The sequence below is a fragment of the Tachysurus fulvidraco genome, chromosome 15, assembly GCF_022655615.1.
Source record: "Tachysurus fulvidraco isolate hzauxx_2018 chromosome 15, HZAU_PFXX_2.0, whole genome shotgun sequence".
Classification (NCBI taxonomy): Eukaryota; Metazoa; Chordata; class Actinopteri; order Siluriformes; family Bagridae; genus Tachysurus; species Tachysurus fulvidraco.
In genome coordinates, this window is record NC_062532.1 from 19,383,376 (window position 1) to 19,398,904 (window position 15,529).

The 15,529-nt window shown below is 41.4% G+C and overlaps 1 protein-coding gene across 4 annotated transcripts in view; it reads left to right on the forward strand.

Annotated features, from left to right (window-relative positions):
• Positions 1 to 741: 741 nt before the first annotated feature.
• Positions 742 to 15,529, forward strand: part of gpatch8 (G patch domain containing 8) — a 31,229-nt gene continuing 16,441 nt past the window's right edge. For 2 of the 4 annotated variants that reach the window (XM_047800692.1, XM_047800691.1), the window contains exons 1-4: positions 812 to 866; positions 9,453 to 9,530; positions 11,240 to 11,275; positions 14,897 to 14,916. Coding sequence is in view for 1 of the 4 variants with exons in the window: in XM_027161112.2 (XP_027016913.2) it covers positions 822 to 866; positions 9,453 to 9,530 (123 nt within the window). In the remaining 3 variants the exon portion in view is untranslated. Of the gene's footprint in view, positions 867 to 9,452; positions 9,531 to 11,239; positions 11,276 to 14,896; positions 14,917 to 15,529 lie in introns of those variants that run through there. The other 2 variants (XM_027161112.2, XM_047800693.1) reach the window with 2 other exon arrangements.

Sequence of the window (15,529 nt, forward strand, 5' to 3'; positions counted from 1 at the left end):
GATGTTGATGATGATAATGATGTGCATTTAGTCTGATGTATTGGAGCACAATATTATGGGATGTATTATGTGTACGCCTGACTAAAGCGCAGAGATGTGTTTTTAATCTACATTTAAACTGGAAGAGTGTGTCTGAGCACCGAACACTATCAGGAAGACTATTCTTATAAATCTAGAGAACTTTTATTCCACTTCAACCCCAATGACTCTTGAAGTGTATTAAAAATAAATACTATTGACATCATTAAAAAATGTTTTGTTTGGCTGTTATTACTCTCAGAATGCAAAAAAATTTATTCAAAGAAATTAACATGATTTTTTTTATTATAACGCTGATAACTAATAAGATACGTTTATCATTATAATATATATCTATTTACTATGACCCTGTTTGTATTATTATATAAAAGAACAATGAATGAGGTTGTTTAATGTCCTGAAACTCCACCAGGGGGCGCTCGCTCTAGGTAGATTTATAACTCTATTTAATGCAACGGACATTTGTCGAATTATTGACCAAATAAGGAATAAAGTAGAACGCACAAGATTCAATAAAACGATTTGCACGCATAAGGATGAATAAACGTGAAAATCTTTGCAGCAGGGTGTTAAAACCAAACGCTTTAAACACAAACAAGATTGTTTTTATGACATAAATACGCTCAGTTAGTGCAAGTCATTCTATCTCCGTGTCTGATTAGAGGATAAACCCGTCAATCAACTCGAGTCGTTTTGTGATTGGGCAGATCTTTCATCTGCTTGGTCTGTAGGCGTTCCAGGCGCTTCAGAATGCGACGAGAGAGATAGAGAGAGGGCACAAAATGGCTGACAGGTTTTCAAGGTTCAACGAGGAACGTGATTTCCAGGTAAAATAAACAACCATAAGGATGAAACTACGAAACAAGACTTGTACGCCGAGATCCTTTTGCAGCAACCGTAATTCTATTGAGGTCGTTTCTGTAGCACTGGAAGCAGTGACTAGCTAACATGTTTAGCTAAGTACGACAGACTAGCATTAGAGAAAGAGCTTCGATGCTAACGCGGCTAACGAGTTTATATAAATAACGCGTTGTTTCTAAATAACTTATGTATGTTTTATTTCTTTTGGATTAAAAGTTGTTATTGAGATATAACATGTATCTGTTTACTTAAACAATTAGCCTGCTTTTAATACGAACCGTTTCTATGACAGTGACCCGGAATTGGCTTTATTATGTTTAATAATTTGGCTTCATAATGTTTTTTTTTGGGACATGGTCGTATGAATACAAAGCTGTCATATGTTTAGCGTGGTTTAAACGTTTTTTTAAACAATAATTTGAACCGATAACGTCAAATAAAATACTTCTGTCAGACATGTTAGCTCGTAGGCTAACGCTAATCTGTACAACACACCCCGCTGTTTGTGGTTATTTTTGTTGTCGCTTTGTTTTCAGCGAGTAGTAAAAAAACAAGCAAAAAAAAAACGTGTGGCTTTAAATGATGTGTAACGGGAGTGAAACTTCCCACGAATCGACGCCTAGCGTTCTGCAGTGATGAGTTAGCTTGTAATAAAGCTAGCCGGATCTGTGGGTTGGATTAGCTCGAGTGATGGGGGATTAGTGACAGCCTGCAAGTCTTTTTAAGGTAAACAAAAGTAGCCCGGGGGCTAGAAATGGCCACCATGACGTCATAGGCGTCGTTTGAATATTTATTGAATGTTCAGGATTATTTATTTGCATGACAGATAATAGATCGCAGACCCTTTGTTCCAGGAGCAAATCCTCTTAATTCATTTTAAACGATTTGTATACAAGAATACAAAGCAAATGAAGTTCTGTTATCGAGTGAGGGCTTTGGGGTCCGGACACTGAAGGGAATGTGTTACGGACGGAGAATGAGAGGGTTTGAAAGTGTGTGAGGGATGATGTGGTTGTCATGAAACATTGGTGATCAGTGATTGGTGGAATCGCTGGTGATTAGTTACAGACTGTTAGAAACGGTGGTGATAAGTTACAGACTGTTAGAAACGTTGATCAGTGGTCGGTAGAATCGATGGTGATTAGTTACGGACTTTTAGAAACGTTGGTGGTCGGTAGAATCGGTGGTGATTAGTTACAGATTGTTAGAAACGTTGGTGATCAGTGATGGGTAGAATCGGTGGTGATTAGTTACGGACTGTTAGAAACGTTGGTGGTCGGTAGAATTGGTGGTGATTAGGTACAGACTGTTAGAAACATTGGTGATCAGTGATTGGTAGAATCGGTGGTGATTAGTTACGGACTGTTAGAAACGTTGGTGATCGGTGGAATCGGTGGTGCTTAGTTATGGACTGCTAGAAACATTAGTGATTAGTTGTTGGTAACAGCAGTGATCAGTTGGTTAGCTCGTGGTTATCGGCTCACGCGAGTGCAACTCAGTAGCAGCGTTACGAGACGGAGAGCCGTGTCAAGTGCTGGACATGTCGCTTAAGGGACCTTACGCAGAAACCGGACCTAGTGACAAAGGGCACGAACACTGCAAACCTGGAAGTTGTATAATTTAAAGCTTGGTCCTGTTTTGTATGCTGAACGAGTCCTCCTTGGCTTTACCCATTACAATGCCTCTCTTGTTTTCATGCTTTTGCATAGCTGATTTGCAAGTTCGTGCTTATAATGCTAAAATGGTCTTCCATTTAGACTTGGAGCTTATCCCGTGTATATTTACCTGTTCCTGTGTTGAGTTGAAGTGTTTCATTGGAACAGTGCTCGAGTGTTTGCTTTAAATACACCAATTTTAAAAATTACCTCCTCAGTTTGTATTAAAGATGAAACATTTGACCCACACCAAATGTTTGTGCATAAATGAGCGCAAAGAAACCCAAGGATTGATATCCTGACATGTAGGTGCTGTGAAAACGTTTTTCTGCTCGTTCTGCCGCGCTTGTTGCTTGTTTAGCTGCCCACACGGTGACACGAGTTTGTAAATTCAGCTTTTCAGCCACCTAACTCAGAGAGAGGCCTCGATGAGACGCTGTTATCTGCAGACAGATGGTCTTTCACGTTGAACAAATGTTCAGCTCGGTTCTTCGCAAAACGTGTGAGCTTGTTTCACTGCCCAGTTGTTGTTCTTTTTTTTTTGTGTCTCTAATGGAGGAAACAGATGCTTTTTTCTTTTTGCGATAACCAAAATTAGGGTCCCCGGTTCTATATCAATGCTAATCACTTCTCAACATCAAATGAAAGTTAAATCATTAGAAAAACAGTCACTTGCTGAAGACTTAGAGAAGTGTTGTGTTTGCCTTGTGGACATGTGCATTGTCGAAATGCTGTGTAGTGCTCAAAGCTTTTTAATTTTAAGCTTGCAGCAAAGTAAAACAAATTAATTGGAGTTATTATTTAAAAAATAAGAGAAAACTTTACGTACACAACGTATAAACCTGTGAGCAATTTTCTGCTTTATTGTGGGTTGAATATAATATGGGTGCATGGTTTTTTCTTTCTTTCTTGTTTCTATCTTTAAAAAGCCGATAGCCAAACACGCATGTTTTAGTCTAATATTGTTTTAACTCTCTAAATGGGAAGAAAGTATTTCTGTGGTGTTTAGTAAAAGTGTGAATTCTGCCCCTTTACACAATCAAACAGCAGTTGAACGAAAGGTACACTGTTTATCGCTATATTTAAAAATGTATATATATTTTTTCTTTTTTCATTATTATTCATCATTACTCCTCCGAGATATCGATTCACAGGTCTTCACTGTGTAACTGCTATCTGAATTTCAATGTTTTTCAGAGCTGGTAGCCAGAATACCAATTCACTGTGCCACTTTTCTCTCACCTCAGAGAATTGTGGTTGTGTGTGTGCATTTGTGCTTATTTGCAATTCATATTTTGTTATGTCCGGTCCTTCTGACGCATTTCCGAAGCCTCAGTGATGTTTCATCTGTTCGGCTTGCAGGCTTGTTTCACCTTTTAATTTTTTTCCCTTTAATACCCATCGTGCAGCCTGCTTATTGCCAGTTTGTTTTGTTTTGCTTTCTTTGCATGACCTTGATTGAGGATTCTCTATATTCAGTAGTCAGAGGTTTTTGTCTGGAGATTGGCACAGCTGTGGCATTCCTCAGGCAGAACAGTGGTCATGTTAACAGCTCTAAGTCCTGCCCTAGGGCCACGTGCGATATTGTCATTTGTGACAATCCATCAGCGAACAGAGCATTTTGGACACACAGACTTTTACGACCAAGTAAACGCACGAGTCGGATATTCCGATCGACGCTCGAGTGGGTGTCGAGTCTACGCCAAAGCCATCTGCCTTACTGAAACTTTAAGCTTGCTGATCATTTGAAAGTGCCTCCTGAAGGTCAGAGCAGACAAGCTTATCTGTCTAAGGCTTCTGTTGACGTTGCATTCTCTTCCTGTTTGGCCTTTTCAGTGTGCTTCAGTTTCTGTGATGAGTTACACAGATGTACAGTAGGCTTATGCCATCATCCTATCATGCCTCCTACCTGTCGCTGATTGATAATATAGCTTGTCGAGTTAGAACAGTGGGAAAAGAAGGGGTGTGACCTACGCCATGTCTGTTGTGAATAATCATTACAGCTCAAAAGTATTGCATCAAAAATACTACTAGTCTGCTTTAGCTACAGCCGTCAGGTTTTTGGTTTGTTTACTCGTTAACCCACAAATTCGGCAGAAGTCAGGAGTGTAAGCACACACAGTCTGTGTGGTTATACTGTTAGCAGACTATGAGTGACTACGGCACTGAAATTAGATCCGGGCAACTTTGGATGACCGTGTGTGTGTTTTTTCCCCCACTCTTGTTATAATAATGCGACCTTGGGTGTAAGAAAGGTGCCGTGTAAATTGATGGCAGTTTATTAAACTTTAAGTCATGAAGCTTTTATTGTCATTTCAAACACACATAGCTGACACGGTACACAGTGAAATAATTAGTGCCGAGCCACTCTTATATCTATTGGTGTACAATCCACTCGCTTTTAAACCCGCACCCATGCTGGCCGAGCGAGATCCTGTGGGAGAACAAAGGAAGCGACCTGTACCGGTGTCCACAAGGGAAACGAGCCGTCGTCAAGAACAGGCTGAGTGCACACGCACACCGCGCTCCCTTACTTAGTATGCTGTTAGCCAACAATCCAATCCAATCCTGTTAGGTTCACCGAGACTTTGCTGAACCCAGCGGTCCTGGACCACGCAATCCAGCCGGCCGAGTTGTTCTCGGTTTACCGCATGGACAGAACACTGGAGTCAGGGAAGTCAAGGGGAGGTGGAGTGTGTCTGATGGTGAACAACCACTGGTGCGACAGCACAAGCATCGAAATACTGACCATACTGACCATCAAATAGTCAGTGGCGTTTATATTCCACTTCAAGCGGACACGGACTTGCATGAGACTAACACTACACCAAAAACAGCATCGGGGCGCTGCGCTCATTGTGGTGGGAGATTTTAACAGTGCCAGCCTCAAGCATGCACTACCGAAGTTTCAGCAGCACATCAAGGAAACAGTGAAAGGACACTGGACCACTGCTACACACCGTTCAAGAAAAGCTACAAGGCACAATCACGTCCACCGTTTGGGAAATCGGACCATGCCGCCATCTTCCTCATGCCTGTATAAAAACAAAGGCTGAAACAGGAAGCTCCGGTTCATAGGGAGGTCGCGCACTGGACTGACATGTTCAGGCGCAGCTCTGATGATGTCAACATGTTTACAGAAGTGGTTGGGGGATTCATCGGGAACCTAGCGGATGATGCGGTGCAGAAAACCGCCATCAGAAAGTTTCCCAACCAGAAACCATGGGTGGATAAAACCATCCGCTATGCACCGAGATCCCGCTCCGCTGCCTACAACACGGGGCTCACCACCGGGGACATGGACGACAACAAGGCTGCGTCTTAGTGTGCGCAGAGCAGTGAAGGAAGCAAAGGGGCGCTATGAGGGGAAACTAGAGTCACAGTTCCAACATGGTGGCTCTAGGAGCCTGTGGCAGGGACTAAGGAACATTATGGACTATATAACACCCCAGCTTCTAGAATGGGGAATGCGGACGCTTCTATGGCAGACGAGCTAAACATCGCTCGCTTCGAGGCTGCAGCTAACCATGCTAATGCCACTAACGGCACAAACAGCATGCATGCTGAGAGAGCTGGAGAAGTAAACACGTATTAAATTATCCTTAACTCAATTCCTTTTACGATTGAGTACCGGACAGACGTAAAAAGCATTTCACTGCATGTCGTGCTCTGTATGTAGTCTGTATGTATTTGTATGTGACAAATAAAATTTGATTTTGAAATAAAAGTTGATTTTAGATTTTTTTGATTTTTAGATTTTTGAATAAAACAACCTTTCTCCGGGACCATACATAAGGCTACATAAAACAACAGAGCTAAGGACTTCGTATACAATTTATTAACAATCATAAATATAAAGCCACTGACCTTGGGTGGGTTATATTAGGAGCAAGTGGCAAAGTTCTGAGTTGATGTGCTGGAAGCCTGGAAAAACGGGCAACGCGTAAAGATGTGCGAAACTCTGACGAGGGCCAAATTGTGACGCTAGACTACAAGTGTGATCTTTGGAGGCCCAAAAGTCGCACTGTAAAGGACATAAATCAGCTGTCAACATCTTGGTGCTAGATACCACAGCAAGTCATGATGGGTCAGAGCTATTTTGACAGCACAAAAAGGACATTAGTCAGGTCATTTTAACGAGTCGTCTAATCAGAGATCGATCCAAACTTGGTTGAAAATGGAAACGCAACCCTTTTATTGCCTGCAGACGCCATGTATTCTGACAGACATTTAATTCTTCTGACTCGATCAGTGACTCGTGTTGCCATCATCCTTGTTGTCTCAATCCTAACATACATTAATGCTTTTTAGAGTTCATGAATCTTCTCTGCTCTATTAAGTAAAAATGTTCAAGCAACATAGAATTTTCTTATTCAAGGCCGCATCAGTTCTCGTGATCTCTTTAAAATTTAGCGCAGGGTTTCTTTTCTTAAATTTTAGGCACGCAGGAGAAAAACATTATATAAAATATAGTTTGCTAATCAGAGTACGTTTGAGGTTGATATCGGAAGCCGTATTTGTTCCTGCATGACTATGCCTCTAAAGACTCTAGAGAGTCAGAGCAACACTTTTTGAAATCACTCTTTGAAGCAGAAACATCTGAACTCTCCATCCTCCTCTGCAGCGCCCGTTAAGGGTAGAGACTTGGTCGGAGCTTTGATGACGTACGGACACTTGGAGTGTTTTATATTCAGTGTCGGTTAGTAGCAAACGTGCAAGTCATGCAAGTCTTAACACTGTTCCTGTTCTCAAGATTGTAAATAGCTAATTTTAGTAAATGTCAAATAACTAGATTTTCCAAAAGTTGACGGGAAGCGCGGTGCTTGGTTTGAAGCGTATCAAGGTGCGGTCTGTACGCTGGCACGTTGAAATATTGTAGCAACAAATTAGTCATTATGCAGCTTCATAATCTCAATACTGTCTGTCTTCGTGTTGATTTCGTGAGCAGGAAAGTTATTTTGGCTCTGCCTTGTGCAACAGAAGCACTTTTCATATGCCAGACCACCGTGGCTTCAATCTAAAGTTTTCCACTTAGCTGGGATTTCTTGCGAGTTTTTTTTTTTAAAATCCATTTCCCCAGCCATTTTAAAGCTAACCTTTGGCTCGTTTGATCCCTCATGTAGTCCCATTAGACATGTAGCAGGGAAATGCCTCAGACTTTTACCTAAAGTACAAGACATGTACGTCAATGTAGAAGGTTTATACTCATGGCTCTTTCAGTCATCTGCCTTTCTGAGGTTTTGAAGCGACCTGGAACGGAGACCCGAGCTGCTGTTTCTTAACCATCTTTTAAATTTAAATCAGTTGATTTTTCTCCCGAACATTTGTATAGCAGTTTATGTGAGTTGTTAATAATGAGAATCAATTTTTTTTATATAGAAATTATTAAAACATTACTCGGAGTCAGTGTTGAAGTGCTAAAACACACTTCAGTTCGGATGAAACCCGCCGCCATGAAATAGTCTTCATTCTCTGTCTTGGAGTAGGGAAGAAAACTGGTCCTAGTTTGTGGGACATCGATGATTGTGTATGTCACATTTACAGACGCCCTTCTTATCCAGAGCGACTTACATTTTTTTTTATCTCATTTTATATAATAATCGATGGTTAAGGTCTTGCTAAGGGCCCCGACAGCGGACCAGGGAATCGAACTCAAAACCTTCCGATTGGTAGTCCAGCACCTTAACCACTAAGCTACCACATCGCCCCCATGTCACAAGACAGGCAGTGTTTAATCTCTAGTCTGTGTTTATTTATAAGGGATGTTGGCAGGCGAATAGACGAGGCCTTCAGTGAGACCGTTCACGCCCTCGGACGAGGGACTCCGTGGAGCATACGGCCACGCCGAGCCTAATCTGTGCTCGTGTGTCACCGCAGGGAGTGTCCTTATCAGTGTGATAAATCACGGTAATTTGTGGCCCTCGGCACCACAATTCAGATTAAAAATGGTAACAGTTTGAAGTCATTTAAGTAAATGCTTCCAGGGTTTTGGCTCTTGTGTGTGGCGTGGGAGCGGGAGCCGGTTAGGGCGGTTTAAATGTAGATGAGATGAGGGCAGGGATTCGAATGACCGATTTGTCTTTGGAATGTCATTGAGGTTCAGCGCCTACGTCACGTGATCGATCGACCTGGCTGCAGAATGTCTCGTGAAACTGTACTTCACTAAGATGAATCGGTTTACCAGCTTTTTCTTAATGTAAAATGTTTTGTTTGCACTTTTAACACTTTTTAATATAACCCTGTGTCAGGAAGTCAGGAAATCATAGGTTTACGTTAATGCACCTTAGACAGGGACACAATGCAGTTTCATCTGTAAAGTAAAAATAAATATTAATCCTGTGTGAATCAGGCTTTAATATAACGAAGAGATGGAATTTTATTAGAAACCCGTCCACTTCAGAACACGCGACCCAGTCGTGACAGACCGATCGAGGGAGTCTACGATAACACGACCACTCTTGGTAGGAAATACTTCTGTCTGTGAGCTCAGGCTTTTTGGGATTCTCTCCGTTTTCTGAATAACACAGTCATTGAAAGTAAGTAAGGAATAAATAAGAGATGCCATTTTTTTCCACTCGCAGACAACGAAACCTCGAATATCCTCGGATGTGAATCAAAAAATATGTATCAGAAAATACGTGGCTGTGAACAATTAGCAGAATTTAATAACCCGCACTTTACAGTCACTGCAAATGTAATGAAGCGTAACTACGTAATAAAAGGAATTAAAAAAATTATTTCCAGTTTTAAGAAAATTCAAATCTTTATTCCTGTTCCTTTTTTTTCCTCCCCTCAAATCCCCTCAACTTTTTGTTCTGGTATCAGCTCGATACTTTATTTTCAGCTGTTTTTTTTTTTTTTTTTGGTTAAACGCATCTCTACTCTTCGTGTCTGCAGGGCGGGAATCACTTTGACCAGTATGACGAGGGCCAGTTGGAGTTGGAACAGGCCTCCCTGGACAAGCCCATAGAACCGGTAAGGTCGCATCCCTCACCTCATCCCATCGCATTAGATCCACGACTGTTTGTGTGTACGAGTGGATGATTGGTGCAGTCAAGAATTTATAGCCACACCTCCTCTGCTGTCAGCCCCGCCCCTTGTCATTGTCACGTCGCCCTGATTTTTAAAGACAGTAAAAAAAAATCTCCGCTCCCCCTTTTACTTGTGATTTATGTCCCTAAAATCCTTCCCAGCTCTCTCTCCCCTCTCTCATTGTCGTTAGCCTAGTCACACGACGGAGGAGAGGAGAGCTGACGGATTGTACCAATCACTGTGATCAACCGCACACAGTTTTACATTTTGATCACAGATATGAGTGCTGTGTGTATGTGGAAGAGCGTGTGACAGATGATGTTATCTGTAAGCGTACAAGGTCATGCTCGTGACCCGTCTCTGTCATTGTGACATGTTTATCGATTTAAAAAAAAAAAAAAAAGCGTGGAGTGGATGACACATTGTCCCCGCGTATTTGTTTATTTGTTTATTTATTTATTAATTAAATATATATATGTTTGGTCGACGCAAACGAACAAAAACGCAGCTGTTTGGAAACGGTATAACGTCCGCATCTTTTATCAACACAAAGCTAAACCTTTTTAAGGAGCAGTATTCACAGGAAGGTTCACACCCCATTTGTGTTTGCTCTTAACGAGAGCCTTTGAGATAAGTCACCGAAGGACCTTGTTTGCTAGCGCACTGCAAACACAAATCTATGCCACCGTTACAAAACCGTACCCTCCGTTCGGAGAATTGCAAACTGGATCTATTTAATTGTTTACAGTGGATATAAAAATGTCTGTACACCACCTGTAAAAATAATTTTAAGTATTTAAATGAAAAACAAATATTAAATTTCTAATATGTTTTCTAATGTTTAATTATACAACGAATATTTAATGCAAGTTTCACAGAATACGGCACTATTTTGGATAAAAGTATATTGACGAAACATCTCGATTTGTCGATTCTTATTTCGCTCAACCTTCGTTTTTTTTTTGGAGCTATCCATGATTCCATCTATTTCGCTTAGAGCTCCAGTCTCCATAGCATGATGCTGCCACCACCATGCTTCAGCAATGGTAAAGATCTTGAAGGTCCACGCAGTTCAGGTCCACGTAGGCGTGGACCTGAATGTTGGAAACGACCTCCGGTTTTGTATCCACTGTATTCATGAATTCGTTTAATTTCATCGCTCGCGTAACTCGTCGCATCGGACAATAGCATTCGCGTTCGCACGTGAAAGTGTGCTGTACCACCTTTACCACTGTAGTAGCTCCCGTGCAGGCTACGGAGTGACCCTTTCAGCTAAAGACCTTCCATGAACCTACTTCACAGCTTTAGTGTTGCTTACACTGCCCAGAAACTTCTCCAGTACTCCGTCGTCAAAATTTGTTCTTTCATATCGCTTAAAACCTTCTGAAAACAGACGAACGTACGATCGTCAGAATCCCTTTTATGTCGGTTGCGTTGTATGTTAAGTGTGTTCTCCACTCCACAAAGTGATCGTGTGTGTGTGTGTGTGGTATGTATAATGGCTACTAGTGTGTGTGTGTGTGTGTGTGTGATTGCACTCCAGTGATCTGTGTATATGTTTTGTTTTTGTGTTAGTGTCTGTGTAGGACAGTAATTTCAGATATTTACAGTATTGTACACAACTTGGGGTGTTCGACATTTCTCTCCCGCAGCGAATTGGCCCCAATTAGCTAAGCAGCTCTGACCCGGTTTGTATCTGCACGCTCTGCTCTCCTACTCCTGTCTCTTTAGGGGCTCCTTGTAACGCTTATCTCACTCTGTCTTTCTATATCTCTGTCTCTGTCCCTCGCACACACCTTTTCTGTCTCTCTCACACATGTTCTGCCTCTCTCTCTCTCTCTCTCTCTCTCTCTCTCTCTCTCTCTCCAACACAGTGATTCGGTGTACAGTACCCTCTGTCATTATGTGCTGGCATGGTGCTTGTGCAACTGGGACTGCATTATTCGCTGATTAGGCATGTAGATAATATCGCAGGCAGCCTTTTTTCTTTCTTTCTTTCTTTCTTTCTTTCTTTCTTTTTCTTTTTTTGGAGATTTTTTTGTTCTTCATCTAGAGTCAAGTATGCCTGACTGTTCTCCTCATCTCTATATAGCTCTCTCTGCTCCAGTATGTGATGTAAAACCTTCCAAAAAAAAAAAAAATTGTCATGAAACGAAACGGTACGTTATCATGATCGTCGATTCGTGCTTTAGCATAACGCAGCGTACATGCGAATTAAAAACCTTAACGGTTACAGCTAGCAGTTCTGATATTAAACGGATACATTTGTTAAGAAATAAGTAGTAGCTCTATTTAGGGCTGGACAATGTGGTGGTGATTTTTTTTTTTTTTAGCATTTTTTTTAAACCATATTTTTTTAAAACGCATGTTTTCTCGCTAAAGTAAAATTCTTAATTTTTGTTACAGTATGTTTTTATTTTTCTAAAGGAAAAAAATGCACTTTTTATTTATTTATTTAAAAAAAAACATCCGTAATTTTTTACATTTTTTATTATTATTATTATTATTATTATTATTATTATTATTATTATTATTATTATTATTTATACTGTAGTGTATTTTTCTACTACTATTTTTTCCAGAGATTTGTGATTTTGACATTTTTGTCTCATTGTCCAATTTGGCGTTTTACACCGTACCTGAATTAAATAATCTATTTATTGACTAAAAGCTTATGTTTGCATTCATGATCTGGTTCTAGTAGAAAAGTAGAAATCAGCCAGCGTGTTTTACGGGTCGCTGATTTTAAAATAAATTTCTGGCGGCTCGTATCTGTAAAAGAGAAAAGGTTAGTTTATAGTATTATTTTTAGTTTGGAGTGGATGGCAAAGAGAGAGAGAGAGAGAGAGCAGGAGAACGGAGACGTGGCCTGGCAGCTGGCTGACTGAAGAGATTTGTGCTCCTGCGCTATTGTCTATGGGGGGACGCAGAGAGCAGAGTCATCACACACACACACACACACACACACACACACACACACACACACACACACAGACCAATACAGAGACTCTGCAGTGCCTGTTGTGATGACAGTCACTGTTATAAAACCATACCTAATAAGGACTCGATTTGAGTTTGGCCATATCAGTTAATCTGCAGATTTACATACCGAACATGGATTTGTCCTTCAGTGTCCTGCTCTGGAACCTGGACCCACAGCAGGAAACGCCAGCGCTATTATTTTTTCACCCGTCCGCTGCGACAGCGACGACCACGTAGAGAGCGTGTGTGTGTGTGTCCAACTCTTACTTCTCTGCGCCCCTTTTAATGCCGCACATTGTGTGTGATCTATAGGCAGTTAGAGGTCTGTGGTTCTGTTAAACCGGAATACTTTTTTTATCCAACTCTTTCCACATTTTCTTCCTCTTTTCTTCTCTCTTTGATGCTTTTATCTCTTCTTTTGCTTTTTCTTTCAACATATTTAGTTTCTTTTGCATGTGCTATCTCGGTAGCAGTCATACTTGTATCTCATCTCCAATTATGTAATCTCTCTTTTATGTTCGTCACAAATAACCTCAGAGACATGGGAGATGTGCACTGGGCAGCTGTAATGTTAGATCTCTAAGAGACACACACACACACACACACACACGCTCGTCTAATCTCAGGTATCGGCACTTCTATACATCTTTCTTTGTCCCCAACAACACACACACACATCTAATCTCAGGTATCTGCACTTCTATACATCTTTCTTTGACCACAACCACACACACACACACAGACACGCATCTAATCTCAGGTATCTGCACTTCTATACATACATCTTTCTTTGACCACAACAACACACACACACACACACACACACACACACACACACACACACACACACAGCTTCACTGTTTGTCTTGATTGGTTTTGGGAATCTGAAGCACATTAAGGGAAATTAAGGGAGTTTACAGATGAAAGCAAAATTTATTCCATCAGTGTTTTCAGGCATCCTTTAAAAAAGTAAGTCTTGGCCACTAGGCTCGTGTTAGGTTGGAAAGCCGTTTTGACTCTTGAAGTCCAGGTAAAATTAAACACACACACAGACACACATACACACAGCATTTGAAAGCTGAATCCAAGAATGTTCTGTAGAGGAAAGGTCGGAAGTCATTTTCCATCTGCCGTGGAAACTCCACTTTGGAGCCGGAACCTCTCACTCCATCAGGCTGCACCATTTCGGGATGTTACTCTTCAGTAAATAGAGTGCAGGGGAACTCCAAACAGTACCACAAAGATACATGGTGGGATTTTCCTTATCCTTAAACGATGATGCACATTTATTTTTGTACATCAGCACAGTCTGCAGTGTGTTACTCCAGCATGCAACACCTCACACATTTTATCATCAATGCAATATATTTTGACTTCTAAATATATCTGTAGCGTGACGTCCAATACACAATCACTTTCGTTACAGCTGTGATAGTCATTCCCTCACCCCCCCCCCCCCTTATCTTTTTCTCATTCTATCTGTCTCTGAAATGGACTCAGGCATAGGCATTTATAGACAATCCATAAACGTTAAATAAATACGTTAAGTTGCAGCACTTTTTTTTTTATACGTCGTTTATTTTTAACGTATTATTTTTACGTATATCGTAGAACAACCGTATCGCCATTAACCTGGAGTTCTGTCTGAGCCGTGTATCTGTTATACAAAAATAATGCGCTCATCCCGAACCAATCGGATTCAGAATCGAACAGCAGCACTTACAAAACGTGTTCAGCTGTTTTGCAAGCGTTAAGAAGCTAATTTAGTTTCGACACAAGTGCTAAGTTTATCTCCGCTTCAAGCATAAAGTGAAGCGATTTGGTTTTAATCGTCGAGAGTTCTCGATGCTAAGCATTTGAAAACGAGGTGAGATAAAATTTAAATAGCTTCAGCAACATATATACTGCCATGTACATCTCTCTCTCTCTCTCTCTCTCTCTCTCCCCGTTTAGACCTCTCCTCTTGCTTTAGTCTCCTAAAACCCCCTCCATTCTCCCTACTTCTTCTTACAGTCCCCTCTCATTGGGTTATTAGCAGCACATTGCACACCTCCCTCTCTCTCTCTCTATCTCTCTCTCTCCCTCTCCCTCCATCCATTAAACACTATCCTTGTGGGAGTGAGTGTACCTGTTTGGACAATATAATAATTTTTTTTATTATTTTATTCTACTACAGGCTGACAGTGGGATTGTGTTATCTGACACTGTCACTGTCGTAATGTAGTGTGTGTGTGTGTGTGTGGGGGGGGGCATTTGCACTAGTAGAGAGATGTAGAGTCTGGCCGTTTTCTTCCGTTTTGTATGACGTTTGACTGTTCTTTTGACAGGCCAGGGTTTTAAAAGCCAGGTTCGTATGGACATGTTTTCACTCCACTTGCACTGCTGTTGGACTCTTTGGCGTTGTTGCCTCTCATCTGTCTGTTTTTATTTTAGCGCATTCATCTGTTCATCCGCCCAAAACCCGCCTCGCTTGTCCTGGTCACACCGCAAAACATCTGCTTGTCAGTGCCTCCGGCTCCCTCACAGAGCCTGGTATAGCTCACTCTGATTGGCTACGTGAAAAATTATATCAGCCTTTTCTTCTGTGATTGGCTTGAATGTAGGGTGGATTTCTAGGGAGTATGAGGTCATCTCTGCCCTCTCCCCATTCAAATGCAGTTCCTGTCCTATTAATCAATCTCTCTCTCTCTCTCTCTCTCTCTCTCTCTCTCTCTCTCTCTCTCTCTCCCCTCTTACTCTCTTTCTTTCTCTGCCTCTCTCCTTCTCCCTCTCTTTCCCCCTCTTTCTCCCTCTCTCTCTCTCTCTCTCTCTCTCTCTCATCTCTCTCTCCCTCTCTCTCTGTATCTCTCTCCCTTTCTCTCTCTCTCTCCCCCCCCCCCCTCTCTCTCCCTCTCTGCGTGCTGCAGAACCACTGCATTGCAGGCCCTTTGGTGCAATGCTTACTGCAAGAATGTGCACAG